The sequence below is a fragment of the Thalassophryne amazonica genome, chromosome 12 (genome assembly GCF_902500255.1).
Source record: "Thalassophryne amazonica chromosome 12, fThaAma1.1, whole genome shotgun sequence".
Classification (NCBI taxonomy): Eukaryota; Metazoa; Chordata; class Actinopteri; order Batrachoidiformes; family Batrachoididae; genus Thalassophryne; species Thalassophryne amazonica.
Window position 1 is genome coordinate 1,855,241 of NC_047114.1, and position 20,963 is coordinate 1,876,203.

General features: G+C 45.7%; 1 protein-coding gene across 3 annotated transcripts in view; it reads left to right on the forward strand.

Annotated features, from left to right (window-relative positions):
• The window catches only part of mpz (myelin protein zero), a 52,583-nt gene that overhangs the window by 13,172 nt on the left and 18,448 nt on the right, over positions 1–20,963 (forward strand). For all 3 annotated transcript variants that reach the window (XM_034183188.1, XM_034183189.1, XM_034183187.1), the window contains exons 3-5: positions 5,906–6,119; positions 6,604–6,733; positions 7,128–7,170. In XM_034183188.1, the coding sequence (XP_034039079.1) occupies positions 5,906–6,119; positions 6,604–6,733; positions 7,128–7,170 (387 nt within the window). The remainder of the gene's footprint in view (positions 1–5,905; positions 6,120–6,603; positions 6,734–7,127; positions 7,171–20,963) is intronic.

Genomic DNA, 20,963 nt, shown 5'->3' on the forward strand with positions numbered 1-20,963 from the left:
GGATTGTCTTACAGACATAAAGACATGGATGACCTCTAATTTCCTGCTTTTAAACTCAGATAAAACTGAAGTTATTGTACTTGGCCCCACAAATCTTAGAAACATGGTGTCTAACCAGATCCTTACTCTGGATGGCATTACCCTGACCTCTAGTAATACTGTGAGAAATCTTGGAGTCATTTTTGATCAGGATATGTCATTCAAAGCGCATATTAAACAAATATGTAGGACTGCTTTTTTGCATTTACGCAATATCTCTAAAATTAGAAAGGTCTTGTCTCAGAGTGATGCTGAAAAACTAATTCATGCATTTATTTCCTCTAGGCTGGACTATTGTAATTCATTATTATCAGGTTGTCCTAAAAGTTCCCTAAAAAGCCTTCAGTTAATTCAAAATGTTGCAGCTAGAGTACTGACGGGGACTAGAAGGAGAGAGCATATCTCACCCATATTGGCCTCTCTTCATTGGCTTCCTGTTAATTCTAGAATAGAATTTAAAATTCTTCTTCTTACTTATAAGGTTTTGAATAATCAGGTCCCATCTTATCTTAGGGACCTCGTAGTACCATATCACCCCATTAGAGCGCTTCGCTCTCAGACTGCAGGCTTACTTGTAGTTCCTAGGGTTTGTAAGAGTAGAATGGGAGGCAGAGCCTTCAGCTTTCAGGCTCCTCTCCTGTGGAACCAGCTCCCAATTCAGATCAGGGAGACAGACACCCTCTCTACTTTTAAGATTAGGCTTAAAACTTTCCTTTTTGCTAAAGCTTATAGTTAGGGCTGGATCAGGTGACCCTGAACCATCCCTTAGTTATGCTGCTATAGACGTAGACTGCTGGGGGGTTCCCATGATGCACTGTTTCTTTCTCTTTTTGCTCTGTATGCACCACTCTGCATTTAATCATTAGTGATCGATCTCTGCTCCCCTCCACAGCATGTCTTTTTCCCGTTTTTTTTTTTTTTTTTTTCCCTCAGCCCCAACCAGTCCCAGCAGAAGACTGCCCCTCCCTGAGCCTGGTTCTGCTGGAGGTTTCTTCCTGTTAAAAGGGAGTTTTTCCTTCCCACTGTAGCCAAGTGCTTGGTCACAGGGGGTCATTTTGACCGTTGGGGTTTTACATAATTGTTGTATGGCCTTGCCTTACAATATAAAGCGCCTTGGGGCAACTGTTTGTTGTGATTTGGCGCTATATAAAAAAAAAATTGATTGATTGATTGATTGATTGATTGATTGATTTTAAAGGAAGAGTATGTTAAAAGTGTGTTGGAGGTTAAGCGAGTGTCTGACAGGGTGATGAGTGTGAAGTTGGAAATTGAAGGGGTGATGATGAATATCATCAGTGCATATGCCCCACAGGTAGGTTGTGAGATGAAGGACAAAGAAGATTTCTGGAGTGTGTTAGATGAGGTGGTGGAGAGTGAACCCAAGCATGAAAGAGTGGTGATAGGAGCAGACTTCAATGGGCATGTTGGTGAAGGGAACAGAGGTGATGAGGAAGTAATGGGTAGATATGGTATCAAGGATAGGAATGTGGAAGGACAGATGATAGTTGATTTTGCAAAAAGGATGGAAATGGCTGTGGTGAATACCTACTTTAAGAAAAGGGAGGAGCACAGGGTAACATATAAGAGTGGAGGAAGGTGCACACAGGTGGACTACATTCTTTATAGGAGATGCAAGCTAAAAGAAATCACAGACTGTAAGGTGGTAGCAGGAGAGAGTGTCACTAGACAGCATAGGATGGTTGTTTGTAGGATGACTTTAGAGGTAAAGAAGAAGAAGAGAGTGAGAGCTCAACAAAGGATCAGATCGTGGAAGCTGAAGGAGGAAGACTGTTGTGGGAAATTTAGCGAACAGGTGAGAGAAGCACTAGTTGGAGGGGAAGCAATTTTGGACAACTGAAAAAGTACTGCAGATGTGGTGAGGGAGACAGCTAGGGCAGTACTGGGTATGACATCTGGACAGTGGAAGGAAGACAAGGAGACTTGGTGGTGGAATGAAGAGGTCCAGGAAAGCATAAGGAGAAAGAGGTTGGCGAAAAAGTTTTGGGATAGTCGGAGAGATGAAGAAAGTAGACAGGAGTACAAGGAGATGCGGCGTCAGGCGAGAAGCGAAGTGGCAAAAGCAAAGGAAAAGGCATATTGCGAGCTGTACAAGAAGTTGAATAGTAAGGAAGGAGAAAAGGACTTGTACCGATTGGCCAGACAAAGGGACAGAGCTGGAAAGGATGTGCAGCAGGTTAGGGTGGTAAAAGATGCACATGGTAATGTGCTGACAAGAGGAGTGTGTGCTGAGAAGGTGGAGGGAATATTTTGAAGAGTTGATGAATAAAGAAAATGAGCGAGAGAAAAGGCTGGATGATGTGGTGAGAGTAAATCAGGAAGTAAAAGAGATTAGCAAGGAAGAAGTGAGGTCTGCTATGAAGAGGATGAAGAGTAGAAAGGCAGTTGGTCCAGATGACATTCCAATGGAGGCATGGAAATGTCTAGGAGAGATGGCAGTAGAGTTTCTAACCAGATTGTTTAATAAAATCTTGGAAAGTGAGAGGATGCCTGAGGAGTGGAGACAAAGTGTGCTGGTTCCTGTTTTCAAGAACAAGGGTGATGTGCAGAGCTGCAGTAACTACAGAGGCATAAAGCTGATCAGCCACAGCATGAAGTTATGGGAAAGAGTAGTAGAAGCTAGACTTAGAAAACAGGTGAAGATCTGTGAGCAGCAATATGGTTTCATGCCGAGAAAGAGCACTACAGATGCAATGTTTGCTCTGAGAATACTGTTGGAAAAGTACAGAGAAGGACAGAAAGAGTTACATTGTGTGTTTGTGGACTTAGAAAAAGCTTATGACAGGGTGCCCAGAGAAGAGTTGTGGTATTGTATGATGTAAGATGTATGTAAGATTTTTGCTGGTTATTGGTGGTCTGGGAGCAGGCACCGTCTCTACGGGGATGGGGTAATGAGGGGATGGCAGGGGGAGAGAAGCTGCAGAGAGGTGTGTAAGGCTACAACTCTGCTTCCTGGTCCCAACCCTGGATAGTCACGGTTTGGAGGATTTAAGAAAATTGGCCAGATTTCTAGAAATGAGAGCTGCTCCATCCAAAGTGGGATGGATGCCGTCTCTCCTAACAAGACCAGGTTTTCCCCAGAAGCTTTGCCAATTATCTATGAAGCCCACCTCATTTTTTTAAGTTGACCAAACGTCCAGATGGTGACACTACGCTGAATAACACTCTTCCCACATGTGTAAATTAACCAAACTACCAGATGGTGGCACAATATGAACATGAACATTACTGAAGTTTCTATGTTTGAGGTTGTAAAAGATAACTGATGTTTCAGGTGCAATTCCACCAAACTACCACATGGCGGAGGCAGACACACTCATGGGGTTTATGAGCCCCATAACCTTCATGCACCTTTTACCTTTCACAGTGGCTTTTGACATTTGAGAAAATACATTTTTCCCCCACAACAGATTCAGGTGGATTATTTACTAGCGTAATCCCCTTTGATAAATCCACTGTAATCCAGTAAAGGGTTCCCAAAATAAAAATACTTAAAACATATATTTTTAGTAAATTTATTCAGTTAAGTTAATGAAACATATAAAATTTCCAAAATAATGATAATGAACTATTTTAGTAAAGTTACAGTCAATTATATGTTGTTTAATTGGATTAGCGATAGCATGGTGGCTTGACATCAGGCTCAATGTTACCATGAGCTGAGCGGCTTCACTCTGAGGATTCACAATGTGTTTAAAACATACATAACTGTGGTGGATTAGGGTTATGGACCTGAGGGAGGGGAATGTCTTAAAGCAGTGATTCATTGTGGATTTAATCCTTCATACTGGATTCATTCATTCATGAGCCTTCCAACACTAACATCAGCATCATATAACATGGCGCTAATGGACTAACATCAGTATGAAACCTTGCTAGCATCACATAACATCAGCATAAAAGTTTGCTAATGTCCCATAAATGGTAAATGGACTGCATTTATATATAACTTTTTCATCTACATCAGATGCTCAAAGCACTTTACAATAATGCCTCACATTTACCCTGATGTCATAACATGATTTTAATTTTCTAATATTAGCATGACGGCCACTAGTGTCACATAACATGATGCTAATAGGATAACATTAGTAGTTCAATAACATCACATAACATGATGTTAACATTCTAATGTTACCATGACAGCCCACTCCCATCACATAATATGATGCTAACTGGCTAATGTTCGCATGACAGCCTACTCACATCACATTATCTGATGTTAACTGTCTAATATAAGCATGACAGCCCACTCATGTCACATAACATGATGCTAACTGGCTAATGGTAGCATGACAGCCCCCTAACATCACATAATATGATGGTAACTGACCAATGTTTGCATGACAGCCCACTCACATCATATTATAAGATGCTAACTGGCTAATGTTAGCATGACAGCCCAGTCACATCATATTATAAGATGCTAACTGGCTAATGTTAGCATTACAGCCCAGTCACATCATATTATAAGATGCTAAGTGGCTAATGTTAGCATGACAGCCCAGTCACATCATATTATAAGATGCTATTTGGCTAATATTAGCATGACAGCAAACTCACGTCATGTAATATGACGCTAACTGACTAATGTTAGCATGACAGCCCAGTCACATCATATTATAAGATGCTAACTGGCTAATGTTAGCATGAGCTGAGTGCCTCCATTGTGAGCAGTGGAATTTATCATGTGCTTTAAAAAACTTACTTAGAGTTAGAAAATTCTGACTGCATATCTTCAGGGAATTTTGTGTTGCCTGAAAAGATTGGATGATCTGTCTGTTGTTTTTGAGTTTTTCACTGGACAGACGAACACAGACAGCTTTGGGCCACAGAGAGTTCTGGTACTGAGTCCATCCAGATCATCTTTTGGGAGTCATTAGTGACCAAGTGTCTGTAGTTCTGCCAGAATACAAGGTTTTCCAAATTAGAGAGTCATTTTACTGGATACAGAAGCCAAAATGTCAAAAAATGCTCAAGGCTTCAATAATAAGCCTTGGGGGAGGTGATGGTCTAGTGGTTAAGGTGTTGGGCTTGAGTCCTGAAGATGATGGGTTCAAATCCGCGCCTGACTGGAAAATCACTAAGGGCCCTTGGGCAAGGCCTTTAATCCCCTATTGCTCCCGGTGTCTAGTGAGCACCTTGTATGGCAGCACCATGACAATGGGGCGAATGTGAGGCATAATTGTAAAGCGCTTTGAGCATCTGATGCAGATGGAAAAGTGCTATATAAATGCAGTCCATAATAATTGATTTGAACAGAATATAAGTCTAAAAGTACTTCAGAATCTACAAATGAATAGTCAAATCAAATCAATTTTATTTATATAGCGCCAAATCACAACAAACAGTTGCCCCAAGGCACTTTATATTGTAAGGCAAAAGCCATACAATAATTACAGAAAAACCCCAACAGTCAAAACGACCCCCTATGAGCAAGCACTTGGCGACAGTGGGAAGGAAAAACTCCATTTAACAGGAAGAAACCTCCAGCAGAACCAGGCTCAGGGAGGGGCAGTCTTCTGCTGGGACTGGTTGGGGCTGAGGGAGAGAACCAGGAAAAAGACATGCTGTGGAGGGGAGCAGAGATCAATCACTAATGATTAAATGCAGAGTGGTGCATACAGAGCAAAAAGAGAAAGAAACACTCAGTGCATCATGGGAACCCCCCAGCAGTCTAAGTCTATAGCAGCATAACTAAGGGATGGTTCAGGGTCATGGTGTTGTGAGTTATCCTGGTCACTGTCTGAGACTTGATTATTACTCTGTTGTTATCGTCTAGGTCTCTGTTATAGCGTGTCGTTATTATCGCCGGCTGACTGAACACTGTCGTTTGTGTCCGTCACAGATCTTCCACTACACCAGCGGCGTCGCCTACGTTGACAACAAGGGCCCGTTCAGGGACAGGCTGGAGTTTGTGGGAAACCCGGCTCGCCGCGACGGCTCCATCCTGCTGAAGAACCTGGAATTTAGTGACAACGGGACCTTCACCTGCGACGCCAAGAACCCCCCTGACATCGTGGGACGGCCGTCCAGCGTTCGACTGCTGGTCTTTGAGAAGGGTGAGATGGTCCGGCAGGACTCCTCAGGATACAGAAAGTCTTACGTCTTCTGCCATCTCCTCATTACATTTGCACTCAGTCCAGAATCCACCTGTTCTCCACCGTTATTATCGCTCAGAACTCTGAAATTAATCTCAATTTGTGCACCAAAGTAGAGCAAATAAAGCTCAGCTCTGCCTTATTAAAATTCCTTTCACCTCCTGTTAAATGAAATCAATTACAATTTTATCTCCTTCTCTATTTGAGATCGCTGTCACTCCCTCCCTCCTTTTCTCCCCCTCACTCATACCTTCACCTCCCACCTCCTACCCTCCTGACCACCTCAACCCTCCTCCACCTTCTTCTTCTTCATGTCTCTCTCCGTCTCATCACCTCATCTCTTCCTTTTCTCTTGTCTTATGCCAATACCTCCCCCCCCATCACCACCTCCTCTCGCTCTTTTGTCTTCTCTAATGGTCCTTTCTCTCTATGTCTCTGCCCACAGTGCCCATCCAGGCTGGTGTGATCACCGGAGCCATCATCGGGGTGGTGCTCGGCTTGCTGGTGCTCATTGTGGTCATCTACTACCTGATGAGATTCCTGGTGGCGCGCCGCGTCTTCAGCCTGAGTGTCAGGTCAGTGCCCGGCCTGTGGCCGGCGGCGCTCTGCCAGCCGTATCTGTGCCAGGGCCTGGAGCTGACGCCAGAGCCCATCCCTGGCACCGACACCTGTGTGGCCAAGCTGGCGTAGCGTTTGAGGAAAGATGCAGATAATATCTCCTTTTAATAAGCAAGACTGTCGAGGTTAAACGCAAGATGAATGTAAGATGAAGAGAGGATTCTGGGATTATCCATCATCTTGCTTTTATCCCAGTTACATCACGAGGTCTTAATGCATTCTTGGAGCTCGGTTTGAGGCTCCAGATGAAGCTGATGTTCTTTTGATGGCGGCTGACGGGCAGTGCTGCCCTGTGACCACTAGAGGGAGAGAGTCAACATCCTGACATTCTGTTTTTTTTGTCCCCTCCAGCAAACATGGCAAGAAAAAGAAAGAGGGATCACAGCAGAGACAGGCAAGTCCACTCCTCCTCCTCGTCCCTTCCTCCTCCTCCTTGCCCTCCTCCTCCTTGTCCTCCTCATCTCTTCCGCCTCCTCCTTGTCCTCCTCCTCTGACTCCTCTTTTTCACACTCAACCCACCTGACACCAGTGAGCAAAACACAGATCTAAAAATAAAGAAGTTCTTGTGGAAAATTTGTTTCCCCATAGGCGGTGGAAGCAGGGTTCTACAGGGAGGTGCCAGCTCCCTCCCCCCCCGGTTTCATATATTATCAGTAATTTTATACACGTTAAGTATCATAACAGGCTCACAAATCAAGTAAATGTGTGATAAAAATCAGTGTGATTTTCTGATCACTTACTTGTGCAGAGCAGCGAGCTGAGTGGGTAATGAGCTACGTGTCCACATGTGGACCTAAGTTCACATCTGGCCCATACTACCTGTCTGTGTCCTTGGACAAGACACTTAATCTGCGTTGTCTCAGTCCACTCAGCTGTGAACGGGTCCCGGCCTCAGCTGGGGGAGGAACCTGTGTCAGACTGGTGCTTTGTCCTGGGGGGGTCATGGACTCTCATCTGCTTCATGCAGTGGTATCTGAAGATAAGCATGAGCACCAAAGGGCCCCAGGGCCGATAAGGGGCCCATGAGGGCGCTCATTCCCCGGAGGTGAGCATTACTAAGCTAATGGGAGCTAATTATACAATAATGTCATTTTATGGGTGCTGGTTTTGGGCCCTACATCTATGTTTAATTTCAATTTCAAGTTATTTTCATTTATATAGCGCCAAATCACAACAGAGTTGCCTCAAAGCGCAGAAGGCAACTTTGTTGTGATTTGGCGCTATATAAATGAAAATAAATTGAACATTTCATTAGCAGGCTGATAACCACAGATGGAGGGTCAGTAACCGACCACAGCACTCTCCAAAATCATCTCATTATTAATTAAGACAGACAGATGATCAAAGCGATATTTCAGAATGTACCATTTAAGAGAGATATTTAAAAAACGTCACCCCCCCCCCCCCCCCCGGTAAAACTTGCTTCTGCCGCCGATGTTCACTCAGAAAATATGGCGTAAAGATTCATGTTCGTGTGTGCTGCTGCAGTGCTGCATCACAGTAACACACGTCCGACGTGAGTGAACATAACAACACGTGTTCTGCCGTGTGGTTCGGCTGACGCCGCCTCTGAGCCACGCGTCAACCAAATAACGTGATTCAACAGCTGCTTGGAGAAAAGCTAATAACAGTGTTCACACCTTTAACGGGTGGAGTCACGGGTTTGGTGACACTTTAATGCCCCCCCAAGTAACCAGCCACAGGGCCGAAGTGGCTGTGAATGGCTGCGGCCGGTCAGCGTGATAATAATGCTGCTGTGGTGACGGTGATGTTGATGTTGATGCTGTGGTGACGGTGATGTTGATGTTGATGTTGATGCTGTGGTGATGGTGATGGTGATGTTGATGTTGATGTTGATGTTGATGCTGTGGTGACGGTGATGTTGATGTTGATGTTGATGCTGTGGTGACGGTGATGTTGATGTTGATGTTGATGCTGTGGTGACGGTGATGTTGATGTTGATGCTGTGGTGATGGTGATGTTGATGTTGATGCTGTGGTGATGGTGATGGTGATGTTGATGTTGATGTTGATGCTGTGGTGACGGTGATGTTGATGTTGATGTTGATGCTGTGGTGACGGTGATGTTGATGTTGATGCTGTGGTGACGGTGATGTTGATGTTGATGCTGTGGTGATGGTGATGTTGATGTTGATGCTGTGGTGATGGTGATGTTGATGTTGATGCTGTGGTGATGTTGATGTTGATGCTGTGGTGACGGTGATGTTGATGTTGATGTTGATGCTGTGGTGACGGTGATGGTGATGTTGATGTTGATGCTGTGGTGACGGTGATGGTGATGTTGATGTTGATGCTGTGGTGACGGTGATGTTGATGTTGATGCTGTGGTGACGGTGATGTTGATGTTGATGCTGTGGTGACGGTGATGTTGATGTTGATGCTGTGGTGACGGTGATGTTGATGTTGATGCTGTGGTGATGGTGATGTTGATGTTGATGCTGTGGTGACGGTGATGTTGATGTTGATGCTGTGGTGACGGTGATGTTGATGTTGATGCTGTGGTGATGGTGATGTTGATGTTGATGCTGTGGTGATGGTGATGTTGATGTTGATGCTGTGGTGACGGTGATGTTGATGTTGATGCTGTGGTGATGGTGATGTTGATGTTGATGCTGTGGTGACGGTGATGTTGATGTTGATGCTGTGGTGATGGTGATGTTGATGTTGATGCTGTGGTGACGGTGATGTTGATGTTGATGCTGTGGTGATGGTGATGTTGATGTTGATGCTGTGGTGACGGTGATGTTGATGTTGATGCTGTGGTGATGGTGATGTTGATGTTGATGCTGTGGTGACGGTGATGTTGATGTTGATGCTGTGGTGACGGTGATGTTGATGTTGATGTTGATGCTGTGGTGATGGTGATGTTGATGTTGATGTTGATGCTGTGGTGACGGTGATGTTGATGTTGATGTTGATGCTGTGGTGATGGTGATGGTGATGTTGATGTTGATGTTGATGCTGTGGTGACGGTGATGTTGATGTTGATGCTGTGGTGATGGTGATGTTGATGTTGATGTTGATGCTGTGGTGACGGTGATGTTGATGTTGATGCTGTGGTGACGGTGATGTTGATGTTGATGTTGTTGCTGTGGTGATGGTGATGATGTTGATGTTGATGTTGATGCTGTGGTGATGGTGATGTTGATGTTGATGCTGTGGTGATGGTGATGTTGATGTTGATGTTGATGCTGTGGTGATGTTGATGTTGATGTTGATGTTGATGTTGATGCTGTGGTGACGGTGATGTTGATGTTGATGCTGTGGTGATGGTGATGTTGATGTTGATGTTGATGCTGTGGTGACGGTGATGTTGATGTTGATGCTGTGGTGATGGTGATGTTGATGTTGATGCTGTGGTGACGGTGATGTTGATGTTGATGCTGTGGTGACGGTGATGTTGATGTTGATGTTGATGCTGTGGTGACGGTGATGTTGATGTTGATGTTGATGCTGTGGTGACGGTGATGTTGATGTTGATGCTGTGGTGACGGTGATGTTGATGCTGTGGTGACGGTGATGTTGATGTTGATGTTGATGCTGTGGTGACGGTGACGGTGATGTTGATGTTGATGCTGTGGTGACGGTGATGTTGATGTTGATGCTGTGGTGACGGTGATGTTGATGTTGATGTTGATGCTGTGGTGACGGTGATGTTGATGTTGATGTTGATGCTGTGGTGACGGTGATGTTGATGTTGATGCTGTGGTGACGGTGATGTTGATGTTGATGTTGATGCTGTGGTGACGGTGATGTTGATGTTGATGCTGTGGTGACGGTGATGTTGATGTTGATGCTGTGGTGACGGTGATGTTGATGCTGTGTTGATGTTGATGTTGATGCTGTGGTGACGGTGATGTTGATGTTGATGCTGTGGTGACGGTGATGTTGATGTTGATGCTGTGGTGACGGTGATGTTGATGCTGTGGTGATGTTGATGTTGATGCTGTGGTGACGGTGATGTTGATGTTGATGCTGTGGTGACGGTGATGTTGATGTTGATGCTGTGGTGACGGTGATGTTGATGTTGATGCTGTGGTGACGGTGATGTTGATGCTGTGGTGATGTTGATGTTGATGCTGTGGTGACGGTGATGTTGATGTTGAGGTGACGGTGATGTTGATGTTGATGTTGATGCTGTGGTGACGGTGATGTTGATGTTGATGCTGTGGTGACGGTGATGTTGATGTTGATGCTGTGGTGACGGTGATGTTGATGTTGATGCTGTGGTGACGGTGATGTTGATGTTGATGTTGATGCTGTGGTGACGTTGATGTTGATGTTGATGCTGTGGTGACGGTGATGTTGATGTTGATGTTGATGCTGTGGTGACGGTGATGTTGATGTTGATGCTGTGGTGACGGTGATGTTGATGTTGATGTTGATGCTGTGGTGATGGTGATGGTGATGTTGATGTTGATGTTGATGTTGATGCTGTGGTGACGGTGATGTTGATGTTGATGTTGATGCTGTGGTGACGGTGATGTTGATGTTGATGTTGATGCTGTGGTGACGGTGATGTTGATGTTGATGCTGTGGTGATGGTGATGTTGATGTTGATGCTGTGGTGATGGTGATGGTGATGTTGATGTTGATGTTGATGCTGTGGTGACGGTGATGTTGATGTTGATGTTGATGCTGTGGTGACGGTGATGTTGATGTTGATGCTGTGGTGATGGTGATGTTGATGTTGATGCTGTGGTGACGGTGATGTTGATGTTGATGCTGTGGTGACGGTGATGTTGATGTTGATGCTGTGGTGATGGTGATGTTGATGTTGATGCTGTGGTGATGGTGATGTTGATGTTGATGCTGTGGTGATGTTGATGTTGATGCTGTGGTGACGGTGATGTTGATGTTGATGTTGATGCTGTGGTGACGGTGATGGTGATGTTGATGTTGATGCTGTGGTGACGGTGATGGTGATGTTGATGTTGATGCTGTGGTGACGGTGATGTTGATGTTGATGCTGTGGTGACGGTGATGTTGATGTTGATGCTGTGGTGACGGTGATGTTGATGTTGATGCTGTGGTGATGGTGATGTTGATGTTGATGCTGTGGTGACGGTGATGTTGATGTTGATGCTGTGGTGACGGTGATGTTGATGTTGATGCTGTGGTGATGGTGATGTTGATGTTGATGCTGTGGTGATGGTGATGTTGATGTTGATGCTGTGGTGACGGTGATGTTGATGTTGATGCTGTGGTGATGGTGATGTTGATGTTGATGCTGTGGTGACGGTGATGTTGATGTTGATGCTGTGGTGATGGTGATGTTGATGTTGATGCTGTGGTGACGGTGATGTTGATGTTGATGCTGTGGTGATGGTGATGTTGATGTTGATGCTGTGGTGACGGTGATGTTGATGTTGATGCTGTGGTGATGGTGATGTTGATGTTGATGCTGTGGTGACGGTGATGTTGATGTTGATGCTGTGGTGACGGTGATGTTGATGTTGATGTTGATGCTGTGGTGATGGTGATGTTGATGTTGATGTTGATGCTGTGGTGACGGTGATGTTGATGTTGATGTTGATGCTGTGGTGATGGTGATGGTGATGTTGATGTTGATGTTGATGCTGTGGTGACGGTGATGTTGATGTTGATGCTGTGGTGATGGTGATGTTGATGTTGATGTTGATGCTGTGGTGACGGTGATGTTGATGTTGATGCTGTGGTGACGGTGATGTTGATGTTGATGTTGTTGCTGTGGTGATGGTGATGATGTTGATGTTGATGTTGATGCTGTGGTGATGGTGATGTTGATGTTGATGCTGTGGTGATGGTGATGTTGATGTTGATGTTGATGCTGTGGTGATGTTGATGTTGATGTTGATGTTGATGTTGATGCTGTGGTGACGGTGATGTTGATGTTGATGCTGTGGTGATGGTGATGATGTTGATGTTGATGTTGATGCTGTGGTGACGGTGATGTTGATGTTGATGCTGTGGTGATGGTGATGTTGATGTTGATGCTGTGGTGACGGTGATGTTGATGTTGATGCTGTGGTGACGGTGATGTTGATGTTGATGTTGATGCTGTGGTGACGGTGATGTTGATGTTGATGTTGATGCTGTGGTGACGGTGATGTTGATGTTGATGCTGTGGTGACGGTGATGTTGATGCTGTGGTGACGGTGATGTTGATGTTGATGTTGATGCTGTGGTGACGGTGACGGTGATGTTGATGTTGATGCTGTGGTGACGGTGATGTTGATGTTGATGCTGTGGTGACGGTGATGTTGATGTTGATGTTGATGCTGTGGTGACGGTGATGTTGATGTTGATGTTGATGCTGTGGTGACGGTGATGTTGATGTTGATGCTGTGGTGACGGTGATGTTGATGTTGATGCTGTGGTGACGGTGATGTTGATGTTGATGTTGATGCTGTGGTGACGGTGATGTTGATGTTGATGCTGTGGTGACGGTGATGTTGATGTTGATGCTGTGGTGACGGTGATGTTGATGCTGTGTTGATGTTGATGTTGATGCTGTGGTGACGGTGATGTTGATGTTGATGCTGTGGTGACGGTGATGTTGATGTTGATGCTGTGGTGACGGTGATGTTGATGCTGTGGTGATGTTGATGTTGATGCTGTGGTGACGGTGATGTTGATGTTGATGCTGTGGTGACGGTGATGTTGATGTTGATGCTGTGGTGACGGTGATGTTGATGTTGATGCTGTGGTGACGGTGATGTTGATGCTGTGGTGATGTTGATGTTGATGCTGTGGTGACGGTGATGTTGATGTTGAGGTGACGGTGATGTTGATGTTGATGTTGATGCTGTGGTGACGGTGATGTTGATGTTGATGCTGTGGTGACGGTGATGTTGATGTTGATGCTGTGGTGACGGTGATGTTGATGTTGATGCTGTGGTGACGGTGATGTTGATGTTGATGTTGATGCTGTGGTGACGTTGATGTTGATGTTGATGCTGTGGTGACGGTGATGTTGATGTTGATGTTGATGCTGTGGTGACGGTGATGTTGATGTTGATGTTGATGCTGTGGTGACGGTGATGTTGATGTTGATGCTGTGGTGACGGTGATGTTGATGTTGATGCTGTGGTGACGGTGATGTTGATGTTGATGCTGTGGTGACGGTGATGTTGATGTTGATGTTGATGCTGTGGTGACGTTGATGTTGATGTTGATGCTGTGGTGACGGTGATGTTGATGTTGATGCTGTGGTGACGGTGATGTTGATGTTGATGTTGATGCTGTGGTGACGGTGATGTTGATGTTGATGTTGATGCTGTGGTGACGGTGATGTTGATGTTGATGCTGTGGTGACGGTGATGTTGATGCTGTGGTGACGGTGATGTTGATGTTGAGGTGACGGTGATGTTGATGTTGATGTTGATGCTGTGGTGACGGTGATGTTGATGTTGATGCTGTGGTGACGGTGATGTTGATGTTGATGCTGTGGTGACGGTGATGTTGATGTTGATGCTGTGGTGACGGTGATGTTGATGTTGATGTTGATGCTGTGGTGACGGTGATGTTGATGTTGATGCTGTGGTGACGGTGATGTTGATGTTGATGCTGTGGTGACGGTGATGTTGATGTTGATGCTGTGGTGACGGTGATGTTGATGTTGATGCTGTGGTGACGGTGATGTTGATGTTGATGCTGTGGTGACGGTGATGTTGATGTTGATGCTGTGGTGACGGTGATGTTGATGTTGATGTTGATGCTGTGGTGACGGTGATGTTGATGTTGATGCTGTGGTGACGGTGATGTTGATGTTGATGCTGTGGTGACGGTGATGTTGATGCTGTGGTGATGTTGATGTTGATGTTGATGCTGTGGTGACGGTGATGTTGATGTTGATGCTGTGGTGACGGTGATGTTGATGTTGATGCTGTGGTGACGGTGATGTTGATGTTGATGTTGATGCTGTGGTGACGGTGATGTTGATGTTGATGTTGATGCTGTGGTGACGGTGACGGTGATGTTGATGTTGATGCTGTGGTGACGGTGATGTTGATGTTGATGCTGTGGTGACGGTGATGTTGATGTTGATGCTGTGGTGACGGTGATGTTGATGTTGATGCTGTGGTGACGGTGATGTTGATGTTGATGTTGATGCTGTGGTGACGGTGATGTTGATGTTGATGCTGTGGTGACGGTGATGTTGATGTTGATGCTGTGGTGACGGTGATGTTGATGCTGTGGTGATGTTGATGTTGATGTTGATGCTGTGGTGACGGTGATGTTGATGTTGATGCTGTGGTGACGGTGATGTTGATGTTGATGTTGATGCTGTGGTGACGGTGATGTTGATGTTGATGTTGATGCTGTGGTGACGGTGATGTTGATGTTGATGCTGTGGTGACGGTGATGTTGATGTTGATGCTGTGGTGACGGTGATGTTGATGTTGATGCTGTGGTGACGGTGATGTTGATGTTGATGTTGATGCTGTGGTGACGGTGATGTTGATGTTGATGCTGTGGTGATGGTGATGTTGATGTTGATGCTGTGGTGACGGTGATGTTGATGTTGATGTTGATGCTGTGGTGACGGTGATGTTGATGTTGATGCTGTGGTGACGGTGATGTTGATGTTGATGCTGTGGTGACGGTGATGTTGATGTTGATGTTGAGGTGACGGTGATGTTGATGTTGATGTTGATGCTGTGGTGACGGTGATGTTGATGTTGATGCTGTGGTGACGGTGATGTTGATGTTGATGCTGTGGTGACGGTGATGTTGATGTTGATGTTGATGCTGTGGTGACGGTGATGTTGATGTTGATGCTGTGGTGACGATGATGTTGATGTTGATGCTGTGGTGACGGTGATGTTGATGTTGATGCTGTGGTGACGTGATGTTGATGTTGATGCTGTGGTGACGGTGATGTTGATGTTGATGCTGTGGTGACGGTGATGTTGATGTTGATGCTGTGGTGACGGTGATGTTGATGTTGATGTTGATGCTGTGGTGACGGTGATGTTGATGTTGATGCTGTGGTGACGGTGATGTTGATGTTGATGCTGTGGTGACGGTGATGTTGATGCTGTGGTGATGTTGATGTTGATGTTGATGCTGTGGTGACGGTGAATGTTGATGTTGATGCTGTGGTGATGGTGATATTGATGTTGATGTTGATGCTGTGGTGACGGTGATGTTGATGTTGATGCTGTGGTGACGGTGATGTTGATGTTGATGCTGTGGTGACGGTGATGTTGATGTTGATGCTGTGGTGACGGTGATGTTGATGTTGATGCTGTGGTGACGGTGATGTTGATGTTGATGCTGTGGTGACGGTGATGTTGATGTTGATGTTGATGCTGTGGTGACGGTGATGTTGATGTTGATGCTGTGGTGACGGTGATGTTGATGTTGATGCTGTGGTGACGGTGATGTTGATGTTGATGTTGATGCTGTGGTGACGTTGATGTTGATGTTGATGCTGTGGTGATGGTGATGTTGATGTTGATGCTGTGGTGACGGTGATGTTGATGTTGATGTTGATGCTGTGGTGACGGTGATGTTGATGTTGATGCTGTGGTGACGGTGATGTTGATGTTGATGTTGATGCTGTGGTGACGGTGATGTTGATGTTGATGCTGTGGTGACGGTGATGTTGATGTTGATGTTGATGCTGTGGTGACGGTGATGTTGATGTTGATGCTGTGGTGACGGTGATGTTGATGTTGATGCTGTGGTGACGGTGATGTTGATGTTGATGCTGTGGTGACGGTGATGTTGATGTTGATGTTGATGCTGTGGTGACGGTGATGTTGATGTTGATGCTGTGGTGACGGTGATGTTGATGTTGATGCTGTGGTGACGGTGATGTTGATGTTGATGCTGTGGTGACGGTGATGTTGATGTTGATGCTGTGGTGACGGTGATGTTGATGTTGATGCTGTGGTGACGGTGATGTTGATGTTGATGCTGTGGTGACGGTGATGTTGATGTTGATGTTGATGCTGTGGTGACGGTGATGTTGATGTTGATGCTGTGGTGACGGTGATGTTGATGTTGATGCTGTGGTGACGGTGATGTTGATGTTGATGCTGTGGTGACGGTGATGTTGATGCTGTGGTAATGTTGATGTTGATGTTGATGCTTTGGTGACGGTGATGTTGATGTTGATGCTGTGGTGATGGTGATGTTGATGTTGATGTTGATGCTGTGGTGACGGTGATGTTGATGTTGATGTTGATGCTGTGGTGACGGTGATGTTGATGTTGATGTTGATGCTGTGGTGACGGTGATGTTGATGTTGATGTTGATGCTGTGGTGACGGTGATGTTGATGTTGATGCTGTGGTGACGGTGATGTTGATGTTGATGCTGTGGTGACGGTGATGTTGATGTTGATGCTGTGGTGACGGTGATGTTGATGTTGATGCTGTGGTGACGGTGATGTTGATGTTGATGCTGTGGTGACGGTGATGTTGATGCTGTGGTGACGGTGATGTTGATGTTGATGCTGTGGTGACGGTGATGTTGATGTTGATGCTGTGGTGACGGTGATGTTGATGTTGATGCTGTGGTGATGTTGATGTTGATGTTGATGCTGTGGTGACGGTGATGTTGATGTTGATGCTGTGGTGACGGTGATGTTGATGTTGATGCTGTGGTGACGGTGATGTTGATGTTGATGCTGTGGTGACGTTGATGTTGATGTTGATGCTGTGGTGACGGTGATGTTGATGTTGATGCTGTGGTGACGGTGATGTTGATGTTGATGCTGTGGTGACGGTGATGTTGATGTTGATGCTGTGGTGACGGTGATGTTGATGTTGATGCTGTGGTGACGGTGATGTTGATGTTGATGTTGATGCTGTGGTGACGTTGATGTTGATGTTGATGCTGTGGTGATGGTGATGTTGATGTTGATGCTGTGGTGACGGTGATGTTGATGTTGATGTTGATGCTGTGGTGACGGTGATGTTGATGTTGATGCTGTGGTGACGGTGATGTTGATGTTGATGTTGATGCTGTGGTGACGGTGATGTTGATGTTGATGTTGATGCTGTGGTGACGGTGATGTTGATGTTGATGTTGATGCTGTGGTGACGGTGATGTTGATGTTGATGCTGTGGTGACGGTGATGTTGATGTTGATGCTGTGGTGACGGTGATGTTGATGTTGATGCTGTGGTGACGGTGATGTTGATGTTGATGTTGATGCTGTGGTGATGGTGATGTTGATGTTGATGTTGATGCTGTGGTGACGGTGATGTTGATGTTGATGCTGTGGTGACGGTGATGTTGATGTTGATGCTGTGGTGACGGTGATGTTGATGTTGATGCTGTGGTGACGGTGATGTTGATGTTGATGCTGTGGTGACGGTGATGTTGATGTTGATGTTGATGCTGTGGTGACGGTGATGTTGATGTTGATGCTGTGGTGACGGTGATGTTGATGTTGATGCTGTGGTGACGGTGATGTTGATGCTGTGGTAATGTTGATGTTGATGTTGATGCTTTGGTGACGGTGATGTTGATGTTGATGCTGTGGTGATGGTGATGTTGATGTTGATGTTGATGCTGTGGTGACGGTGATGTTGATGTTGATGCTGTGGTGACGGTGATGTTGATGTTGATGTTGATGCTGTGGTGACGGTGATGTTGATGTTGATGTTGATGCTGTGGTGACGGTGATGTTGATGTTGATGCTGTGGTGACGGTGATGTTGATGTTGATGCTGTGGTGACGGTGATGTTGATGTTGATGCTGTGGTGACGGTGATGTTGATGCTGTGGTGATGGTGATGTTGATGTTGATGTTGATGCTGTGGTGACGGTGATGTTGATGTTGATGCTGTGGTGACGGTGATGTTGATGTTGATGCTGTGGTGATGTTGATGTTGATGTTGATGCTGTGGTGACGGTGATGTTGATGTTGATGCTGTGGTGACGGTGATGTTGATGTTGATGCTGTGGTGACGGTGATGTTGATGTTGATGCTGTGGTGACGGTGATGTTGATGTTGATGCTGTGGTGATGTTGATGTTGATGTTGATGCTGTGGTGACGGTGATGTTGATGCTGTGGTGATGTTGATGTTGATGTTGATGCTGTGGTGACGGTGATGTTGATGTTGATGCTGTGGTGACAGTGATGTTGATGTTGATGCTGTGGTGACGGTGATGTTGATGTTGATGCTGTGGTGACGGTGATGTTGATGTTGATGCTGTGGTGACGGTGATGTTGATGTTGATGCTGTGGTGACGGTGATGTTGATGTTGATGCTGTGGTGACGGTGATGTTGATGTTGATGTTGATGCTGTGGTGACGGTGATGTTGATGTTGATGCTGTGGTGATGGTGATGTTGATGTTGATGCTGTGGTGACGGTGATGTTGATGTTGATGTTGATGCTGTGGTGACGGTGATGTTGATGTTGATGCTGTGGTGACGGTGATGTTGATGTTGATGCTGTGGTGACGGTGATGTTGATGTTGATGTTGAGGTGACGGTGATGTTGATGTTGATGTTGATGCTGTGGTGACGGTGATGTTGATGTTGATGCTGTGGTGACGGTGATGTTGATGTTGATGCTGTGGTGACGGTGATGTTGATGTTGATGTTGATGCTGTGGTGACGGTGATGTTGATGTTGATGCTGTGGTGACGATGATGTTGATGTTGATGCTGTGGTGACGGTGATGTTGATGTTGATGCTGTGGTGACGGTGATGTTGATGTTGATGCTGTGGTGACGGTGATGTTGATGTTGATGCTGTGGTGACGGTGATGTTGATGTTGATGTTGATGCTGTGGTGACGGTGATGTTGATGTTGATGCTGTGGTGACGGTGATGTTGATGTTGATGCTGTGGTGACGGTGATGTTGATGCTGTGGTGATGTTGATGTTGATGTTGATGCTGTGGTGACGGTGATGTTGATGTTGATGCTGTGGTGATGGTGATATTGATGTTGATGTTGATGCTGTGGTGACGGTGATGTTGATGTTGATGCTGTGGTGACGGTGATGTTGATGTTGATGCTGTGGTGACGGTGATGTTGATGTTGATGTTGATGCTGTGGTGACGGTGATGTTGATGTTGATGCTGTGGTGACGGTGATGTTGATGTTGATGCTGTGGTGACGGTGATGTTGATGTTGATGCTGTGGTGACGGTGATGTTGATGCTGTGGTGACGGTGATGTTGATGTTGATGTTGATGCTGTGGTGACGGTGATGTTGATGTTGATGCTGTGGTGACGGTGATGTTGATGTTGATGCTGTGGTGACGGTGATGTTGATGTTGATGCTGTGGTGACGGTGATGTTGATGTTGATGCTGTGGTGACGGTGATGTTGATGTTGATGTTGATGCTGTGGTGACGGTGATGTTGATGTTGATGCTGTGGTGACGGTGATGTTGATGTTGATGCTGTGGTGACGGTGATGTTGATGTTGATGTTGATGCTGTGGTGACGTTGATGTTGATGTTGATGCTGTGGTGATGGTGATGTTGATGTTGATGCTGTGGTGACGGTGATGTTGATGTTGATGTTGATGCTGTGGTGACGGTGATGTTGATGTTGATGCTGTGGTGACGGTGATGTTGATGTTGATGTTGATGCTGTGGTGACGGTGATGTTGATGTTGATGCTGTGGTGACGGTGATGTTGATGTTGATGTTGATGCTGTGGTGACGGTGATGTTGATGTTGATGCTGTGGTGACGGTGATGTTGATGTTGATGCTGTGGTGACGGTGATGTTGATGTTGATGTTGATGCTGTGGTGACGGTGATGTTGATGTTGATGCTGTGGTGACGGTGATGTTGATGTTGATGCTGTGGTGACGGTGATGTTGATGTTGATGCTGTGGTGACGGTGATGTTGATGTTGATGCTGTGGTGACGGTGATGTTGATGTTGATGTTGATGCTGTGGTGACGGTGATGTTGATGTTGATGCTGTGGTGACGGTGATGTTGATGTTGATGCTGTGGTGACGGTGATGTTGATGCTGTGGTAATGTTGATGTTGATGTTGATGCTTTGGTGACGGTGATGTTGATGTTGATGCTGTGGTGACGGTGATGTTGATGTTGATGTTGATGCTGTGGTGACGGTGATGTTGATGTTGATGTTGATGCTGTGGTGACGGTGATGTTGATGTTGATGTTGATGCTGTGGTGACGGTGATGTTGATGTTGATGCTGTGGTGACGGTGATGTTGATGTTGATGCTGTGGTGAT